Source organism: Engystomops pustulosus, chromosome 2 (genome assembly GCF_040894005.1).
Source record: "Engystomops pustulosus chromosome 2, aEngPut4.maternal, whole genome shotgun sequence".
NCBI lineage: Eukaryota > Metazoa > Chordata > Amphibia > Anura > Leptodactylidae > Engystomops > Engystomops pustulosus.
In genome coordinates, this window is record NC_092412.1 from 244,239,224 (window position 1) to 244,260,382 (window position 21,159).

Below are 21,159 nucleotides of genomic sequence, written 5' to 3' on the forward strand. Positions count from 1 at the left end.
ATTATTTTATATTTTTATTAGAATCAATTAGCCTTTTCTGTAGAAGTTAAAGGTTAAAGGGAACATGTCACCACATGTATCACAAATGCAGCTAGTGACAGGTTCCCATAGAGACCTATTAACTAAATGTTTTCCCTCGCATCCCTATAAGATCAACTTTGCTATCTTACCTGGCTTACAGCCAGATCTAGCAGGAGTCGGAGGGGTGTGTCCTTTGCAGGCAAGTCCAGTAGCTCCTCCCCATGATTCATGCCTCCTTCTCACCATTCAGCACTTCATGTCATGTGACCAGTGTGATGTCCTCTAAGACATTTGCGAAATCTACCCCATGTATGGATCCAATCACATTAAATCACAGCATGCCTCTGTGTACTTTTGCTCCACCCCATCCTCCATGGAGTCCTGTTGTGATTTCATGTGATCAGATACATACATGGGATTGATTATGCAAATGTTGATGGGTAAAGGACCTTAGATGACATCACGCTAGTCACATGACATGAAGTGCTGAAGGAGGTATGGAATATTAAGGGAGGAGCTGCTGGACTCTGCCAAGCTCCTCTAACTCCTGCTGGGTCTGGCTGTATGCCAGGTAAGATACAAAGTTAATTTTATGGGGATGTGAGGGAAACCATTTTAGCTAAAAGAAGGGAGGCATTTAGTTAATGGGGCACTAGCTGTGAATCATGTAGTGACAGGTTCCCTTTAACAATAATGATAATAATCCTTATTTGTATAGCTCCATCATTGTCCACAGTGCTTTAAATCATGGATAATCCATTGGTTGTGTCTCAGACTACTCACCGCTGGTGTGTAGGTCGGTGCGTCTCTGTACTTGATGCTGTCTTTCCCAGTGACCTGTCTGTCGTATGTGAAGCCCCTTTTGTTTTTGGTTCTTTACTATCTTTAGTATCTTTTCTCTCTTTGACAAGGTGGGGGAGCTCCTCCCAGCCCAGTGGTAGCTCGTAAGGATGCAGAAGGTAAATGGACCGCCATATACAGTAGTGGACTGCATGAGTGTACTAAGCATGTGCATAGAGCTACTGTGTACTAATTTCCCGTAGATGGGGATAGAGTCTAATATAGTTGGTTTAACACACCCCCCCCCCCTTATATCCCCTAATGAAATCTCATGAATTTTCAATGTATCTCGATACCAAAGATGTAACATGGGTGTTCAGTTTGACCATCGGTTTGTTCTTATAATGCGTCTACTATAAAACTATATGCAACATAAAATATAAGTTAAGTTGTAAGACAAATAACAATCTCTATAGACACATGTTGCAGTCATGCTCCCTCCCATATGCGCCCTTCCGCCAATATACATTTAGAAAGTTAGCACTAAAGGGTGGAGCCGACTACACATGGTTAGTTTGTTGTCTGTTACCAGGGAGACATGTGGGAATTAATTTTAGTTGCGGATGTAAAATGGCTTATGAAGGATAACATTAGTGCATGATGCATGAAGCAAAGTGTAGTGATGTCATATGACCATGGCATGGATGTGCATATTTTTTTTATTGGATACTATTAAAATCTTGTTAGTTTTGTAGGTTTTTAATGTTGTTTTTTTTTTTTTTCTGAATATCTGAATCAGACACTCGCCAATGTAAATACATATTGATGTACATCACACACAGTGACTGACAGTGGGAGTTCTGATTACCCGCCCACACACTGTGATTGGCAGGGAGAGTCCTGATTACCTCATCCGCACACTGTGATTGGCAGGGAGTCTTGATTACTCCGCCCACCAGAGGTCGCATTAACGCCTCACCACGCGTCATAGACGCGTGATGAGGCGCAATTACCCCCCAAAATAATTGCCATGCGTAAAAGAACGCATGGCAATTATTTCCTGTAGCGCGCAGGCTGAGCGGCCCGGCGCGCGCTGCAATAGAGGGAAATGTTAGTAGCGCGATCACAGCGCGCGCCGGGCCGCTCAGCGGGACACGTGACACAGTGTTCTGTGTCAGCAGCGCTCCGGAGAGACCCGGAGCGGGAGCGAAGGCCCGGGAGACACGTGGACAGCGGGGCTGCGCTCCTCGGCTGTAGGATCCCGGCAGGACCGGAGACCAGTGCCAGGTGAGTGCGAGGCCCACCTGTGGAGTGCAACGCGCTCACTGCACTCTGTGTAGTGAGTGTGCTCTGTGTGTGTGAGTGTGCTCTGTGTGTGTGAGTGTGCTCTGTGTGTGTGAGTGTGCTCTGTGTGTGTGAGTGTGCTCTGTGTGTGTGAGTGTGCTCTGTGTGTGTGAGTGTGCTCTGTGTGTGTGAGTGTGCTCTGTGTGTGTGAGTGTGCTCTGTGTGTGTGAGTGTGCTCTGTGTGTGTGCTCTGTGTGTGTGAGTGTGCTCTGTGTGTGTGAGTGTGCTCTGTGTGTGTGAGTGTGCTCTGTGTGTGTGAGTGTGCTCTGTGTGTGTGAGTGTGCTCTGTGTGTGTGAGTGTGCTCTGTGTGTGTGAGTGTGCTCTGTGTGTGTGAGTGTGCTCTGTGTGTGTGAGTGTGCTCTGTGTGTGTGAGTGTGCTCTGTGTGTGTGAGTGTGCTCTGTGTGTGTGTGTAGTGAGTGCGCTGCTGTGTGTGTGTGTAGTGAGCGTGCTGCTGTGTGTGTGTGTAGTGAGCGTGCTGCTCTGTGTGTGTATGTATGTATGTATGTGTGTGTGTGCGTGAACGTGCTGCTCTGTGTGTGCGTGAGCGTGCTGCTCTGTGTGTGCGTGAGCGTGCTGCTCTGTGTGTGCGTGAGCGTGCTGCTCTGTGTGTGCGTGAGCGTGCTGCTCTGTGTGTGCGTGAGCGTGCTGCTCTGTGTGTGCGTGAGCGTGCTGCTCTGTGTGTGCGTGAGCGTGCTGCTCTGTGTGTGCGTGAGCGTGCTGCTCTGTGTGTGCGTGAGCGTGCTGCTCTGTGTGTGCGTGAGCGTGCTGCTCTGTGTGTGCGTGAGCGTGCTGCTCTGTGTGTGCGTGAGCGTGCTGCTCTGTGTGTGCGTGAGCGTGCTGCTCTGTGTGTGCGTGAGCGTGCTGCTCTGTGTGTGCGTGAGCGTGCTGCTCTGTGTGTGCGTGAGCGTGCTGCTCTGTGTGTGCGTGCTGCTCTGTGTGTGTGTGAGCGTGCTGCTCTGTGTGTGTGTGAGCGTGCTGCTCTGTGTGTGTATGTGTGTGTGTGAGCGTGCTGCTCTGTGTGTGTGTGTGTGTGTGTGTGTGAGCGTGCTGCTCTGTGTGTGTGTGTGAGCGTGCTGCTCTGTGTGTGTGTGTGAGCGTGCTGCTCTGTGTGTGTGTGTGAGCGTGCTGCTCTGTGTATGTGTGAGCGTGCTGCTCTGTGTGTGTGTATGTGTGAGCGTGCTGCTCTGTGTGTGTGTATGTGTGAGCGTGCTGCTCTGTGTGTGTGTATATGTGTGAGCGTGCTGCTCTGTGTGTGTGTATGTGTGAGCGTGCTGCTCTGTGTGTGTGTATGTGTGAGCGTGCTGCTCTGTGTGTGTGTGTGTGTGTGTGAGCGTGCTGCTCTGTGTGTGTGTAGTGAGCGTGCTGCTCTGTGTGTGTGTAGTGAGCGTGCTGCTCTGTGTGTGTGTAGTGAGCGTGCTGCTCTGTGTGTGTGTAGTGAGCGTGCTGCTCTGTGTGTGTGTAGTGAGCGTGCTGCTCTGTGTGTGTGTAGTGAGCGTGCTGCTCTGTGTGTGTGTGTGTAGTGAGTGTGCTGCTCTGTGTGTGTGTGTGTGTGTGTGTAGTGAGCGTGCTGCTCTGTGTGTGTGTGTAGTGAGCGTGTGTGTGTGGTGAGCGTGCTGCTGTGTGTGTGTGTAGTGAGCGTGCTGCTGTGTGTGTGTGTAGTGAGCGTGCTGCTGTGTGTGTGTGTAGTGAGCGTGCTGCTGTGTGTGTGTGTAGTGAGCGTGCTGCTGTGTGTGTGTGTAGTGAGCGCGCGGTGAAGATGATTTTCATGTATGAATAGCGTCTGTTAACATTATATACAGCTAGAAGTTTTATATTTTTATTACAAAAAATTTAATACTCCTCCTCGGCTAAAAATACTCCCCAAAAATAGGAGGAGGAGTATTATTACCCTTCTGTAAAAATCTTAGTGCGACCTCTGCCGCCCACACACTGTGATTGGCAGGGAGAGTCCTGATTACCTCATCCGCACACTGTGATTGGCAGGGAGTCTTGATTACTCCGCCCACACACAGTAATTGTCAGGGAGAGTCTTTGATTACTCTGCCTACACACAGTGATTGGCAGGGAGAGCCCTGATTACTCTGCCCACACACAGTGATTGGCAGTTGTAAGGGGCATGAATTTTAGATTGGCTGTTCGGCTGCCAGCCCGGCAATATGTCCCTGGTCCACTATATGCCAAACCCTTAACCCAAACGAGAACGTGGGGTGCGCTCATCTCTAGTGCTGTTACCTGCAGTGTAAACCGGTGTTGCTGTAGTGCACGTGATAGACATTATATACTAATCTAGATCTTGCTAATATTGCATGTGCAGCCTCATGCTTGCTTCTTGGTCTCATGCAATCACTTAGTAGATGCAGATAATTAAAGAGAAGGGAAGTGATTTTTGGGCCTTTGCTTTGTGTTGCAGTTCGTGGCCCTCTCCCTCCGCAGCCTGGACCCCCAGCGGCTGCCCCCTGTGCTTCAGTGAGGCCGGTGAGTATCTAATAGTTATTACTACATCGCATTCAATCCAATACGTTCTATTAAGAATCTCTTCACCGCAGATGGAGAACGCTGAATGCTTAATGTCATTGTTCATAGATAATTCCTCCTCGTGCTGGGGTCATCAGTGTCCCCCAGAGCCGACAAGCACAGAGCAGACCAAATACTGAGGCTCCTGTGAAAGCTGCTGAGCCCGCCAAAGGTAAGTGTGTCCTCTTATACCATCCAAGAGTGTGAGTGACTTTACTCCAATATCTGCAAGTCTGGTAACATTGGTTTAATCCCGTCCCACCAAGACTCCATGCAGATAAGACACAATGTACAATCCACTCAGCTCCTCCTGCTCTATAACATGCTGCCTACAGATAGGACACTGTATACAATCTGCTCAGCTCCTCCTGCTCTATAAGATGCTGCCTACAGATAGGATACTATGTAGAATCTGCTCTTCCTGCTCTATAGCTTGCTGCCTGCAGATAGGACACTGTATACAATCTGCTCAGCTCCTCCTGCTCTATAACAGGCTGCCTGCAGATAGGATACTATGTAGAATCTGCTCTTCCTGCTCTATAGCTTGCTGCCTGCAGAAAGGACAATTTGTACAGCAGTTCTTGCTCTATAGCATGTTGTCTGTAGATAGGACAATATGTAAAATGCTACAGATTCGCTGTAAGGGTCTGTTCCCATATATGAGTTGGCAGCAGTTTTTTATCCGCATCTTTGCATCATTTTTTACCATAATTTGTGCTGAGAAATTGCATGGACGATCATTCAAGTTGACAAAAAGTTTTTTTTATTAATTCTATTTCTGTCTGGTTTCTTTTAGTTATTCCAACTCTTCCTGAGCCCATGAAACCCCAGCTAGCAGCCCCTCTCCAGCCGAGCCCAACCTCCCAGCCACCCTGCCAAAAACTGCCAGAGCCTATGTTACCTACAGCACTGCAACCTACATCCCAAGCACCTCCTGTGCAAAGCCTAGACCCACCTCCACAGCCCCCTCCTCGTAGCCGATCCGCCCAGAACCTGCCTTCAGAGCCGGATCCTTCTCAGCAGGTAAGACTGGTCCGCGTGCATCACACTGCTGTATCCATCAGTCCTGCAGAAGTGGATGGTGCGCTGGGTGCTCTTCTGCACTGGCTTTTGTTGTATTGTCCCATTGGTCAGACCACCAGCAATCCTTTATTTTTGGATCTACTCCTTTACGAGAAGAGACTGGATCTCACTGTACAGAAGAGACCAAACTAGCAAAAATAAGTTACATCCTTGCAAAAAAAAAAAAAACAGCGCCCCCACCTCTGTGTGGGTTGTGTCCGGTATCACAGCTCAGCTTAAAGTTATTGGAGCTATGTTGTAATACCACTTTCAACTTAGACTGGAGTGGTGTTGTTATTGGAAGTGAGTAGTTATGTTTTCCCAACTCTGTACAACCCCCTTAATTCTTTAAATTTTATTCATTTTTGGTAACAAAACATTTCGGGCCATCTAAAGATTCTTGTCCTTTATCAGGTTGTTCAGAGTTAGAAAGACGATGGCGCCTTTGTTTCAGAAATAACTTTTAATATTACACAGCGCACACTCCTCTGCGCCGATATGGTTACATACCACTCTTCTTCTCTAATGCATCATCAGACTACACGGGGTCTGTTTGTAGTCTGTAACCATGGAGACAGAGTCATGTCTACACAAAACTGTAACGTAGCTAAAAGAAAAGTTGCCTTTTATGAAATTCCGGAACTGCATGTTGTGCTTGTTATACTCTCTATCTCTTCTCATCTCTTTTTCTTTCTATAATGTCTGTCTTTTTTTATCACAAGCAGGAGCAACCGTCGGGGTAACAGGTACCTAGTAATTTACCCCTACTTCCTATATTTCATCAGTCAATGACTTCCCTAGACTCGTACGTCTCTCATGTCATTGATAATTGTCACATGTAATAATCTGGATAACCACCATTACCTGTCATGATAAAGGGACCGTCTGTTAGAACTCAGAAATCTTTACATTATCCTTTTAAAGGGAACCTGTCATCAGATTTTAACCTATTAAACTACTATCTCCCTCAGATCGGGTATTAAATGTACTTTTATGTGAAATCTCCTCCAAAGTCATTTAAAAATGATCATAGAAGAGTCATATTTTGCCTCAGATGAGTCAAGTTTAGAGGCTGCATGGGTAGTATCAATTCAGGCACACCTTTCTTTTACAGGCGGTCCCCTACTTAAGGACACCCGACTTACAGATGACCCATAGTTCCAGACGGACCCCTCTCCCCACTGTGACCTCTGGTGAAGCTCTCTGGATGTTACTTTAGTCCCAGACTTTTTTTTAGTCTGGATCTACAATTATAAAATATACAGTTTCGACTTGTATACAAATTCAACTTAAGAACAAACCTATGGACCCTATCTTGTATGTAACCCGGGGTCTGTCTGTATTCTATAATATCTAGTGTCATACTGCATCATGATTGTGATAAGGGCAGGTAATGACTTGGTTGAAAATATGAACTGCAGATAAATATAGCGGTGAACTGGATCTTCATCTGCAGCTTGCATTTCCTATGTATTTAACTGCATGTATTTCCGGTTCTGTAGATCACAGAGCCACAAGCCTGGTGCAATCTAAAGGATGAGATTCTTATCTCATGAAAGATTTCTTATTACCATGACAAATGGGTGCTATAGAACTGAAGAGATCCCTGCAAACTCTATGCTTGACTCATCTCAAGTAAAATATGACTCGTCTCTGCTCATTTTCACATGTGGTGGAGATTATTTATAGGTTAGCAGTGAGATTTCACATAAAAGAGGGAATTCTACAAAGGACATTTCACACCCTACCTTAAGGGAAGCTGGCAGCTTAAAAGAGTTAAAACTGGTGACAGGTTCCCTTTAAATTATCCTTCAAGATCCTTCTTCCTAATTTAGGCTTGCCCTGTATTTAGTTTGAGGAGTAAGGTTATACACATGCGCACATAGAGCTCCCCTAGATTTATGATTGGAGGGCAGTAGGGGGCGCTGCACTGTTTCTTTATCATGACACAATGTAATATTAATATTACATGATATAATAACTTTTACTGCTGCAGAAATCACTACTTACCTAACACACGGTGGGTGATCTCCAGCTTCATCATCTCATATATCCATGAGTGAGCAGAAATGGAGCCGTCCTACAACTATCAGTTTACAAAATTGATGTTTTGCACATTGATCACAGTTTATTTTTCTATGTAATAATTATAATACTATGTTCTCTCGGTGTAAGTCTTATGTTTGTCTTTCCTGGAATAAGTGATGAGACATTGATACATTTTATTAAAGGGGTTGTCCACTTTCAGCAAATAATATTGTTTAGGTAATGAAAAGTTATACAATTTTCCAATATACTTTCTGTATCAATTTGTTACTTAAATGTAGATATCTGCTTATTTTCATTCTATGTGAAGGTACATTGATTCTTTTCTGTGGCTATAAAGGCCCATCACTAGTCATGTAATGTCACACAGGTGCACGGCTTGTTAGTATCACACAGTTCTGATTATTCTTTGTGATATATCAAACTGTGAACCTGTCAGACCAGGGAACATCACATGACCAGGGAAATAACGAGCCGTGCACCTGTGTGACATCACATGACCAGGGATCTAACGAGCCGTGCACCTGTGTGACATCACATGACTAGGGATATAACGAGCCGTGCACCTGTGTGACATCACATGACCAGGGATCTAACGAGCCGTGCACCTGTGTGACATCACATGACCAGGGAAATAACGAGCCGTGCACCTGTGTGACATCACATGACCAGGGAAATAACGAGCCGTGCACCTGTGTGACATCACATGACCAGGGATCTAACGAGCCGTGCACTTGTCTGACATCGCATGAATAGGGATATAATGAGCTGTGCACCTGTGTGACATCACATGGCTAGGGAGAAAACGAGACATGCACCTGTGTGACATCCCATGACCCGGGATATAACGAGCCGTGCACATGTGACATCACATGATAAGGGGTACATTGAGCTGTGCACCTGTGTGACATCACATGACCAGGGAAATAACGAGCCGTTCACTTGTGTGACATCACATGACCAGGGATCTAACGAGCCGTGCACTTGTCTGACATCACATGAATAGAGATATAATGAGCTGTGCACCTGTGTGACGTAACATGGTTAGGGAGAAAACGAGACCTGCACCTGTGTGACATCAGATGACCAGGGATATAACAAGCCGTGCACATGTGACATCATGACAAGGGGTACATCGAGCTGTGCACCTGTGTGACATCGCATAACCAGGGATATAGCGAGCCTTGCACCTGTGTGACATCACATGACCAGGGGTATAATGAGCTGTGCACCTGTGTGACATTATATGACCAGGGAAAAAAATGAGACATGCACCTGTGTGACCTCACATGACCAAGGATATAAGGAACTGTGCACATGTGACATCACTTGACAAGGGGTACATGGAGCTGCGCACTTGTGTGACATCACATAACCAGGAATATAGCGAGTCTTGCACCTGTGTGACATCACATGATCAGGGATCAGTGTTTATCCGCAGAACGTTGGCAGTTAAACTTAAACTCTTTAGAATGACAGCAAGTAGAGATCTAGAAAACCGTGAGGAATTTATACAGAAAGTTTATTAGAAAAGAGTAAAACTTAACATTGTCCATATTAAAATCCTGGGAAATCGCGCCAGTTCGAGATTTAAATCCTCTACAAAAACAAGTCCTTAACCTCTGCTGCAACATCTAGGCTTAACACCTTTACCACACAGGCACCTGAGAAAACTTTCAGACATAACCCATTCAATCCCAGTTATATTTTATACTTAGTGGTTTTTAAAGGGTTTCCTAATTGGTGATGCTGTTCCAAAGCTTTACCACTAAGGCCACAGTGGACAATCCCTTTAATTTAGCAATGTTGCTGTACAAAGTTCAAAAAAATGTCAGATCTAAATTGCAAAGCAGCCCCTCTAATAAGTCTGTTTACAATATTGGGTCTAGCAGTGTTTTTTTATTTTTATTAAGGTATTTGATTTTTTTTGTTGTACCTAGGAGGTAATTATCTGCAGGTAGGTAGCTACATTCATGTTATACCACTGTCTGCAAGACCGACAATAAGATTTAGATACAAAAAGAGAAAAGAAAACTGCAGCGGTAAAAGTCAGTGACCCCTTTTATGTTTCATGGGAACAAAAAAAAAAATTCACATCTTTGGCTTTTGACTGTCGGACCACCCAGAGCCTTTTGGATTCGCATCCCAATTATTGCATGAATATTGCATGAGGCAAGTAGAAGAACGTCAGAAACAAAGCCCCCTCTCATGTGGGAGGGGGAGTAGATTCTGTAGTCTGTGAATGGTTGGTTGTGTCTTGGAATAGGATGTTTTTGTTTTTTGTTTTTGTATGACTTTTTTCCCATCTTGTTCATTTTAGTATTTAAAATTAGACATACTCGCTTCCAAAAAATGACTCCTATGTCATCTGAATACCACAAATCTGTTATTTATTTCTTACAGAACCAACCCAATGAAGACGGTGGCTTTAAGAGTCAGTTTAACAATGATCCATTTGTGGACTTGGCGTTTGATCAACCTCCTGTTTTAAAGCTGCCAGCGCCCGTTCATGTACCACCACCACCATCATCATCATCATCATCCTACTCCTCATCAACCCCATTGGAGTCAGTACTGTTGCCTTCTTTGTCAGCAAATAATCTTCATCTACTGAATAATATGAATAGCATGCCGCCTCCTCCAATCCCAGCACGAAGCGGGTCTCGGGATAGTCTGAGGGTATCGCCCAACCCATTTCTCAACAAACCCAACAGCACACAAATGGCAAACCCATTCGCAGAAAAATCTGCAGAGGCAGAGAACCCGTTTAAGACCCAGACCACCATGACAGCTGCTCCCACATTTCTGCAGAGCGGAATATTCGATCAGCCTCATTCTGCTAGCCAACCCGAGTTGCTTCAAAGCCGGCCAATGTTTACAGTGGGTCCAGCTGAAAAAAGTCTTTCATTGCCGCACAACTTTTCCTCAATGCCAGGCGTAAATCCCAAAGGTTGGGTAACTTTTGAAGACAGCAACTTTATTACTAAAGATAACAAGCTGCCACCAAGCAATGGCGTGGATCTCGAAGGACTCTCTGGGTACGATAGCAACTGGAACACTCTGCCAGCTGGATCGTCCCGTACGATGTCTTTACGAAAGCCGCCACCACCACCTCCTCCACACGTCCCATCAAGGACAAAAGTTGACCCAACCGCTGCCAAACTATCGGCAAACTTCTCACAAAGTTTTGACTTTGCAGATCGGTAACGAGGGTGTTGACTATTCAGTCCTTTCTTCTGTGCAATATGTTTCCCTAGAGTGACCTGGCTACTTAATGTAAACTCACACATAACCACTATTTAATGTGTCTCGTCCTCTTCTCTGTGTAACATTTCAAATGTGGCTTTGTTTTCGAGATTGAGTTTTGTACATTTTGGACAAAAACAACTAAAGGGAATCTGGTACCAGAGAAGGACTCCTTGGCTTTATGAGACATTTCCAATTCTTGAGATTCCCTCTCCGAACTATGCCTTACAGAGGAGAGACGAAACAAGAGGGGAGGTTGTGCTCAAGAAGTTTTTGGAGTGCAGTTATGTTGTCGGGGCTTGTCCTGGTCACAGTTTCCCTATAAAACATTGAAACCTAAATTTTTTTAGAAGACTATAAATATGCGCTTTAACTTTACTGCAGTAAAATGTAAACCACTTTATGTAGTTGACAGGGAAGTAAGCCAAACTTTTCCATGTCCTATAACTTGAACAGAAACCAAAAATTTCCCATATAGGAGGTTATGCATTCGTTTCGATGGATAGATCAAGTGTCAGTGGTAAGTTTTACGAGCATGATCTTTTATATGAAGATCATTGATCCAAGCATAGCAGTGCTGAGGGTTAGGTATGAGGGAACTATCTGATATAGGGACCTGTATGACTATTCACAAGGACGCCTTGGCTCAAAGTGGGTTGCTTTTTTTCATGTTGGGTTGCAGTGACTATCCATCTTTGAATACGTGTCAGTAAGAGGAAGGGCTTACCGGTTTATAATACTTATTGTAATATGTAATTATACGTTTATATAAAGGCCTGTGGTGGACCGTCTTCAAATCCTCTTCTATTGGCCACCTCTCCTGTATGACACAAACATCCCACTTAATTGAATGGTCACTGTACAAAACGGCCTTTCCCCTATGGTTGCACTACATGGAAATCCAACAGTTTCTGCTGTGTTTTACTATAATTTACATCTGACTTTGTCTGCAGCCTGTGCTTCATCCTAAACACTTTGAGCGTCCTCTATGAATAGAGAAATGCTAAAAAATTTACAATAAGGACTTAGTAGGGCATTATATAGGCCAAGGATAGAATCTGCATTCGCTTATATACTGCAGCATGGCAAAGATTAGGTAAACAAAAGCTACCTCTAGAAAAGTGTACCAAGAATTGGCAAACCAAAAAAATACTACTATTATGTAAAACTAAACTTTAATTCGTGACTAAAATGAAGGAATAGACGTGCTATTGAGTCTCGCCAAAAGTTTTATTATTTTCCTATTGAAATAGGACCTGCGAAAATAGGACCCGAGAACTCTCAGTAGTTGCCTCTTCCTCATAGATTTACAAATTTTGCTTCATGACTTAAGAACATCAAGTTTTACTTCAGTGAAGGGATGAATCTCTCAGGTTTTAAGACTGAACTCTTAGAGCGGAGCTTAAGGTAATCACGCACACCAAAAAGAATTCAAACCAAGGGGGTCGATTCAATAGGAACATATCACATTAGAATTTTTGGATTTCCCTTTTATGTTTTGATAATTGTTGATTATGTTGATATTTATGTGCTGTTCCCTTTATGAGTTATCAATGTTGTGAGGCTTTGGAGGTCACCACCACTTTACAAGAGATTAATGGAGTGTATGAGTCCAATTTATCAGTAGCATGGAAGTCCCATGGCTGTAATACAGACGCTAGCTGGTGGGCTACATCATGGTCATTTGAGTGGGTCCTTTGGGCTAATTTACACCAGTATTTGGACAGTGCGTTGACCTACAGTAGTGAAAAACGAAAGTCACATATGTTCATTCCACACATTCACATTGTCCATGTACTGTTTCCTTCAGCGGACAACACAGGCCTGGATAGGCTGTCGCACAAAAGAGTGGAGAAGCCAAATTAATTTGGGCCAGTAAATGTAACCATCATACACGTCTGGCCAGCCGAACCTTGTTTGTGTGTGATGCGCCATTGTCTGTCTCTACACATATGTAAAATTAGTTTATTTTACATCCATTATGTGAACTAGGAATTACTGTTACAGAAATGCGGACAGGTCTCAGGGATGAGGAGAAAAATGTGTGTATATGGTGAAAATTTTCGGATTTCCTTCCCGATATGATTATGTTTTTGTTATACGGGGCTTGCCCATAGCAGCAAAGCAAGTTATTGCTTTTTCATTTTCCAAAGACCTTCAAAAAGAAGCAGCAGAGGTTTTATTGGTTGCTGTGGTATCTGCATCATTATTTATCCACCATATATGTATAGGTGGTACATTACGTATGTTGAGTATGGCTTTTGGTAAAACCGCTGCTATAGGAGAGTCTGCAAAAAAAATTCCCCACTGGGAAACCATTACGAACATCACTGACCGCTCTTTATATTCCACGGCTTTATTTGTGTAGACACAGTTGTACCTGCCGCTAATCGCGTAATCGGTGACTAACGCCACGTACCGCTGATTTTCTCCCCCACACATTATGTTCCAGGGTGCAGCAAATATTAGTACAATGCACTTTAATTGTCTCATTTCATTTCAGAACATTTTCTACTGAGCTTCAGTTCTGTGCCTGAATCCCATCACCATTATCCGCTTGCTTATAAGCATCCGCAACACAAATATCAAGCTTATAAAATAATACATGGTCTATAATAAAATCCGCCATTTTAGAGGCTAAACCAGTATTCAGAAAAATGCACTGTTTTCTGAATAATCGGTTGGCCACAAAATGGCTTCCTCCGGTGCAAGTGAAGTAAAATGTATGCTTTTATAACCCGCAATGTCATCCTATGTAATATACACACAGTACTGTATATATACTATATATCCTAGACAGTAGTTTATAGGAGTACACTGTATGGTTCTCTGGTCCAAATTCTGTGTTTTTAGATTTAGTGTAGAAAAAAAAAAAAATCAAAATCCAATTTACAGTATGGATGCTTAATATATTCCATAATAATGAACAGTATTTATGGGCTTTTTAGGTTGCATATATACATTCCTGCACAGATTTCCTGTATAGGACTGGGCAAATATGATTACAGAGCATTTCTACCTAACGTATAAAGGGGTGAGGGGATATTTTCTGTCAAACTGTTAAAAATTCTCCTCAGGAATTATATCTATTCATGGGAAAGTTGGATAGCACATATGGCCACAGATATTTGCCACCAAGTTGCCTAGTATTTTCTTCCTCAAATGTTCCCTTTGATGAATAGGAGTCTGGGAAAGCTGGGTTGCTGTTGTTTGAGTTGTTTTAGTTTTTTCAAAAGTAAATTATGAGGCAGCCATATTGGACTCGACTTCGCGTTCACTTAGGAACGGCAGAGTAGTATATTTTACCAATTGAACAGAAAAGGGATAACTTATTTATTTTTACAGGGGAAATGCTCTCTAAGTATATTAACATGTACAAAATCGTTCCCACAAATTGTCTCGCTTATGATATCATTACAATGGGCACAATGTATTTGTTAGGCAGTAGAATCGGCCTTGTTGCCCAAACGACCAATCTGAGATCAGATTACAATTCTAAAACTGCTCTGGTAAAAATTGAAGCTGCGCTGTGATTGGTTGCTATGGACAACAAGGCCTGTAAGACTAAATGAGGCCTAGTGACAACTTGTATTCCAGATCTATTACATCACATTAGACTTTTTAAAGTATATACAATGGCATGGAAGAAACTTTATTAAACAAAAAAGTTGCTAGATTTTTAAGGCCCTATAATAATAAAAAATAAACAAATATATATATATATATATATATATTCCAAATGATAGAATGGGGGTAGTGTATTTTATATTGTGCTTCTATCTTGTATATTTTACAGAAAAGTTATTTGCTTATAGAGAGCAGGGCTTCTATTACAAGGATGGTCTTCTCTACTCCTATGACTAAGTACATTACGTAGTAATTTATTTCATAGTCAGTTGTGTCATGGTGTGAATGAATATGTTTGTGTTGAAATGGCAGCAGAATTCCTGTTGTCGTCATGGGTCTTGTTTGTATTGTATTGGTGTTTTATATAGGAAACAGCGCCACACCGGGTTACAGGTTGTCTGTGGTATTACAGCTCTGCCACATTGACTAAAGCGGAGCTAATCTGCAATGCTGAAATGGTATAGATAGGGTTTTGTTTCCGTCTTGCTAATCCTGGAATTACCTTCTAATACATGATGGCTGTGAGACATATGAGTCACATTAGTGGGACAAAAGAATTTGGCCATCCAACGCTCCATGTACAACCTTTCAGAAAGGGGCAGTCTGGCATCTTTTAAAGGGGATGTCCAGAATTTCAGACAACAACGCTACACCCGTGCACAAGGTGCTGCTGGTATTGCATCTTAGTTTAATTCACTGGAACGAATCGGAGAGAGAAAGTTTTCCACTGGACAACCCCTTTAAAAAAGGAATATATTGCGAATACCCAATTTAGACTCTCTATGCCAATCTTGCATCGGAGTACTGCAGCTTTGTCGTCTGCCATTAATAGTAGGATGTTTGGTTGTAATTACTAGAAACAAAATCATAAAAATTTGTGCAAAAATCGCCGCTTGCATTATACAGGTACAGTAGAATTGACGACTTTTTCCTTCCTATTCTGCCTTAACCGACACACCATGGATATGTGACTGATCTGTATACTGACCTTCACTGTCCTCCACTGTTATGGGAATAGGGAATGATATTTTTTCAGAAACCTGTGGAATATGTGCTGAATTTTCTGTGAGATTAACATTTGCTTCTGTGGTATGTGTCTGAGATTATATACTGAAGAGATCTGCAGTATTACAGTATCAATGCAATGTAACCCGTGCACTGTCCTGTGAAATATGTGGCGTGATGTTCAAATAAAACAAAAATGAACAGCAGAAATTTTTTTGTAATTTATTATTTATTATTATTTTATAATTTATTATTTTTACACAATTTATACCTAAAAATATTCAAAGGGACAATGTTGTCAGATTTTAGCCCATTAAAATAGCAGCCCCCTCATGTAGAGGAAAAAATGTCATTCCTAGAATTCCCTTTTTTATGTGAAATCTCACACATTTACCCATTTTAAAAAATCTATCGTAAGTCATGTAAAAATGAGAATAAAAGTCATATTTCCACTTCGTCCCCCATGACGGCCCACCTGGAGGATGCCCCTTGACCTCTGTAGGGACAGGAAGAAGAGAGGTTAAATTCCCCTCCCCGCATCCTCCCACCAGTGTTCTTCCTGTCCCTACCGAGGCAGGTCATAGAGAGGTGCCCTCTCTCCTCCAGGTGGGGGGGGGACGAAGAATTACTCACGGGTGATGCCGTCCACGGCAAAATCCCGGCGGCCCCGGCTCTTGGTCGATCCAGGGGTCCTCCTAGTAGCCGTCCAGGGGTCCGTTTGACTGGCCGCCGCGCTGCAATACTGATTACACGCGCGCGCGGCCGAAGAAAACTACATTTCCCAGCAGCCCGTAGTCTGGTGACGACTTCCGGCCGCGACCGGAAGTGACGCGGAAAACCCGTAGAGCATCACTGGGAGCCGTGGGACGCGGACCACAGCCACTTCTAAGGGGGATGGGCTCCCCATTAAGGTATTAAAGCAGGTAGATCACTATGATCTGAGGTCTAGTTGTTCATGTGACTACGGCTCCAGTATCTGCATCTAAATCTTCCGCTGTCTACTATGACTGACGAAGTTAACCCAATCTTCCTGCACCCTCCAGTATTCGTAAGTGGGGCTAATTGCAGGGGGTATTGCCACTGTGTATGAAATGTTAGTGGGTTACTAGTCTCCTATATTTGCCTTTTAGGAAAAAGACCTGGGGTCTAAGGGGAAAGGCAAGGAGGAGAAGGGGGATAAGGCTAGCAGGCCTGAAAGACCCGAGAAATCGGATAAAACCAGGACCAGGAAATGTAACATGTGTAACCACTCTATGCCAGATTCGTATAAAAAGCCAATCTGTAAAGTGTGTATTGATAACTTCATGCGAGAGGAGAAATCATCCTTCCTAGACGAGCTTAAAGGGTTCATAGAAGAGAAGGTGGTTTCATCTATTGCCGCAGCTACATCTAGGGCTCCCCCATGTAAAAAGCCCAGATTAGAACCCGGGTCATCACCATCTGAAGCAGGAAGTGATTCGGAGACTCCTTCTTGCTCTATAATAGAGACGGAAGACTCCTTAAACCCTCAGGATTTTATAAAATCTGCTGAATCCAGACATCTTTTCCCAATAGACGAATTGGATAATTTACTGAAGGCCATCAGACAGACCTTAGAAATTGAGGATGTGGTCGTACCCCAATCTAAAGAGGACGAGCTGTTTGGTGGGTTAAAAGCAAAGCGCCAGAGGGTGTTTCCCTTAAATGACACCCTCAAGGAATTAGTGTCTGAAGAATGGAAGGAACCGGAGAAGAGGATCCTTATATCAAAAAACTTTAGGAAGAGATTAGTCTTTGAGCCTGAAGACTCTAAATTATGGGATTCCTGTCCCAAAGTGGACGTGCAGGTTACTAAAATAGTAAGAAAGACAGACCTGCCGTTCGAGGACGCAGCGCAGCTTAGAGACCCCATGGACAGAAAATCTGATTCTCTGCTGAAAAAAGCTTGGGAAACATCCATGTGGGGCTTAAAATCAAATTTAACAGCCACTTCAGTCGCGAGGAATCTTCTGTATTGGCTGAACGAGCTCGAATCTCATATTAAAGAAGGAACTCCCAGAACTACAATTTTAGAAAATTTCCCTCTACTAAAATCAGCAACGGCCTTCTTAGCAGACGCGGCAGCTGTACGTTTCTCTTCAAAAGAAGGAGCTCTGACAAATGCTTCAAGAAGGGCGCTGTGGCTGAAGCAGTGGAATGGGGATATCCGCTCAAAAACAAAGTTATGTGGTCTTCCCTTTTCGGGAGAATTTGTCTTTGGCCCAGAACTTGATACCATCTTGGAAAGAGCATCAGATAAGAGAAAGGGTTTCCCGGAGAATAAGCCAATACCCAGGAAGCAGCCCTTTCGGGATTTTAAAGGCCAAAGAGAGGAATACAAAGATAAGGGGAAAAGGGGTCGCTGGAGCTACCCGAAAGGGGGAAAAGGTAAAGGGTTTCTCTTTTCAACATCATCCGATCCCAACAGAAACAAGAAGCAGTGACGCCATAGTAGGAGGAAGATTATTGAAGTTCAGAGAGGAATGGTTAAAAATCACCTCAAATCCTTGGGTTCTAGACATCCTTCTTCAAGGATACAAGATAGACTTCAAGAAACTTCCTCCTACAAGTTACCTACCACCCTCTCCCCATACATCAGAAATGTCCCACTATCTGATCTGGCAAGAAATATCCTCCTTATTGTCTTCCGGAGTTATTACCCAGGTTCCTCAGGAACAAGAAAAACAAGGGTTTTATTCTTCTCTTTTTCTTGTAAAGAAGCCGAACGGATCGAACAGGCTGATAATCAACCTAAAGCGACTCAACGACTTCATCGTCTACAACAAGTTCAGAATGGAGTCGGTAAGGTCTGCCACCCACATTATCCACAAAAACGCTGTAATGTGCACTATAGACCTAAAGGACGCATATTATCACGTCCCCATTCACCCGTCTTCACAAAAGTTCCTAAGGTTCTCTGTTCTTTCTCCGGGGGGTTCCACGTTACATTTTCAGTTTTGTGCACTCCCTTTCGGTATATCCTCAGCCCCCAGAACCTTCACCAAGGTGATGATAGAGGTGGTGGCGTTCCTAAGACAGCAGGACATACTGATTGTACCATATCTAGACGACCTGCTGGTTATCGGACAAAACAAACAGAACCTAATTTCCTCAAGGGACGTTACAATAGGAACTTTAGAAAGACTGGGCTGGATCGTAAATTACCAAAAATCAGATTTATCACCAGCCACAGTAAAGAAATTCCTGGGAGTGAATTTAAACTCATGCTTGCAAATGTCATTCCTTCCACAGGAAAAGAGGGCTCACATCAAGGAGGAGTTAAGAAGATTCCGAAGAAGGTCTCTTATCTCCGTCAGGGGCGCTATGAAGGTCCTAGGACTATTAACAGCCTGCATCTCCTCAGTGGCCTGGTGCCAAGCCCATACTCGAGCTCTCCAGAAATGGGTCCTAAGGTCCTGGAACAGGAGTTCGGAAGGACTGGACAAAAAAGTATCGATCCCCTCGTCAGTCAAGGAAGATCTCAAGTGGTGGCTGATGGACACAAATCTAGACAGGGGAATCTTCTGGAGGAACAGTCCGTATATCACCATACAGACAGACGCAAGCAAGAGCGGTTGGGGAGCAGTGCTTCCTCAAAGGTTGACGCAGGGTTCCTGGACAGAGGAGATCTCCAGAAGGTCGTCCAACTATCGAGAACTGAGGGCGGTTTGGGAGGTACTCAGCTCAAACACTGCTCAACTAGCAGGGCACCACCTGTTGATACTGTCCGACAACACCACGACAGTATCATACCTGAAGAGGCAAGGGGGAACCAGATCCCCATTACTGATGTCCTTAACACGACAAATATTTTTGTGGGCAGAGGACCATGTCCTATCAATCTCAGCTACCCATCTAAAGGGAACAGAGAACACAACGGCGGATTTCCTCAGCCGAAGGAAAATACTCCCCAACGAGTGGTGCATAAAAGAAGAGATATTCCAGTATCTGTCTTCTCTTTGGGGGAAACCTCAAATAGATTTATTTGCGACAAGAAGAAACACCAAGTGTCAACACTTTTTTTTTCCTCGGAAAAAGGAGAGACAAGAAATCGTCTGGATGCATTCTCCCACTCTTGGAACACCACTCTCGCCTACGCCTTCCCCCCTATTCCCCTGATCGCCAGAGTATTAGAGAAAATTTATCTAGAGAAGACGCAGACCATATTTGTGTGCCCAAATTGGCCCAAAAAGAGCTGGTACCCGATTCTGAAGCGGATGACCACTCAGGATCCAGTCATGCTACCAGTATCAGAAGATCTCCTGGTACAGGGTCCAATATCTCATCCAAATCCAGGAAGACTCCAGTTATCAGCGTGGATCCTGAATCGGACTATATGAAGTCCCAAGGACTCTCCCCTGCTGTTATAAACACCCTGAAGGCAAGTAGAAAACCTGTCACTTTTGCCATTTACCACAAGATTTGGAAAAAATGTTCTTCTTTTTGTGCAGATAATCCACCATGTCAATCTAACTCCAATATCTTGCAGGTTCTTGACTTCCTTCAAAAGGGTTTGGAGTTGGGACTTTCCACAAGTACTCTAAAGGTCCAAGTATCAGCCCTAAGTGCTTTCTTCGATCAACCCCTCATCGAGCACAGGTGGGTGAAAAGATTCATTCTAGCAGCCTCTAGATTAAAACCCCAGGTCCTTAAAAGGACTTCTTCATGGGATCTTTCTTTGGTCTTAAATGCTTTAATTAAGGAGCCTTTTGAGGGGAGAGCAGTTGACGCATCCGGCCGGCATGACGCGAGGAGGAGGAGGAGCCACGTAGAGTCCGGACCCGATCTCCTCCCCCGCCGCGTCCGCGTGCTAAATGATGCGGGTACTGCTACCCCAGCCGCCTCTACCCCAGCGAGTACACTGAACGGCCCTTGCTGCCACAGGGGGGGCCGATTTCCCCGTTCTTCAGTCGGGGAGCATTGGGAGCTGGAGGGGAACAGCTCTCTCGGGGAGCAAGCGCGGTGTCGGCAGTATTGGTGTGCTCCTGCTGCTGGCCGGTCCTGAGCAGCTGGAGGTGTTATGCCCTCAAGCAGAGTCGCAGCGTGCCGCTGACTACATCATTGGATCCGGAGGTGGGCGATCGGGAAGGTGAGCAGGAGGGCGCCGTGGTTGGAGAGTGACCCGAGAACGGACCACCGCACGGGATGTGACATCCCTCCGTTGATCTTCATACGCTAAAGGAGGTACCATCTTCGCATTCCTGGAGGGCTCTACTCGTTGCCAGCAACCCCCTGCCGGGGGTGCTAAAGGTACTTTGGTATCGCGGAGAGAGTGTTTCCAGAAGGTGTTGCCCCATGGCTTGCCTCATAGCCTGCAGGTTATGGTAATCTACTTCTGTATAACCAACTAACAATTTCGCTTCTGCTGCGGATGATAGAAGTGCAATCTGGTCACATTGTATTAATCTAATTAGCAATGCTATGGCGCTTATTAATGGCCCTTCTGTCTGACTAACTCTCTGAACCTTCTGCTCTATTGCGCGGGGTTCTGGAC

General features: G+C 44.2%; 1 protein-coding gene across 8 annotated transcripts in view; it reads left to right on the forward strand.

Moving 5' to 3' along the window:
* SYNJ1 (synaptojanin 1) overlaps positions 1–14,531 on the forward strand; it is a 59,119-nt gene extending 44,588 nt beyond the window's left edge. For 5 of the 8 annotated variants that reach the window (XM_072138622.1, XM_072138626.1, XM_072138625.1 and 2 more), the window contains 5 exons: positions 933–980; positions 4,558–4,622; positions 4,731–4,833; positions 5,458–5,684; positions 10,173–14,531. In XM_072138622.1, the coding sequence (XP_071994723.1) occupies positions 933–980; positions 4,558–4,622; positions 4,731–4,833; positions 5,458–5,684; positions 10,173–10,976 (1,247 nt within the window). In that variant the 3' untranslated portion in view covers positions 10,977–14,531. Of the gene's footprint in view, positions 1–932; positions 981–4,557; positions 4,623–4,730; positions 4,834–5,457; positions 5,685–6,445; positions 6,470–10,172 lie in introns of all 8 variants that reach the window. The other 3 variants (XM_072138628.1, XM_072138629.1, XM_072138627.1) reach the window with 3 other exon arrangements.
* Positions 14,532–21,159: the final 6,628 nt, after the last annotated feature.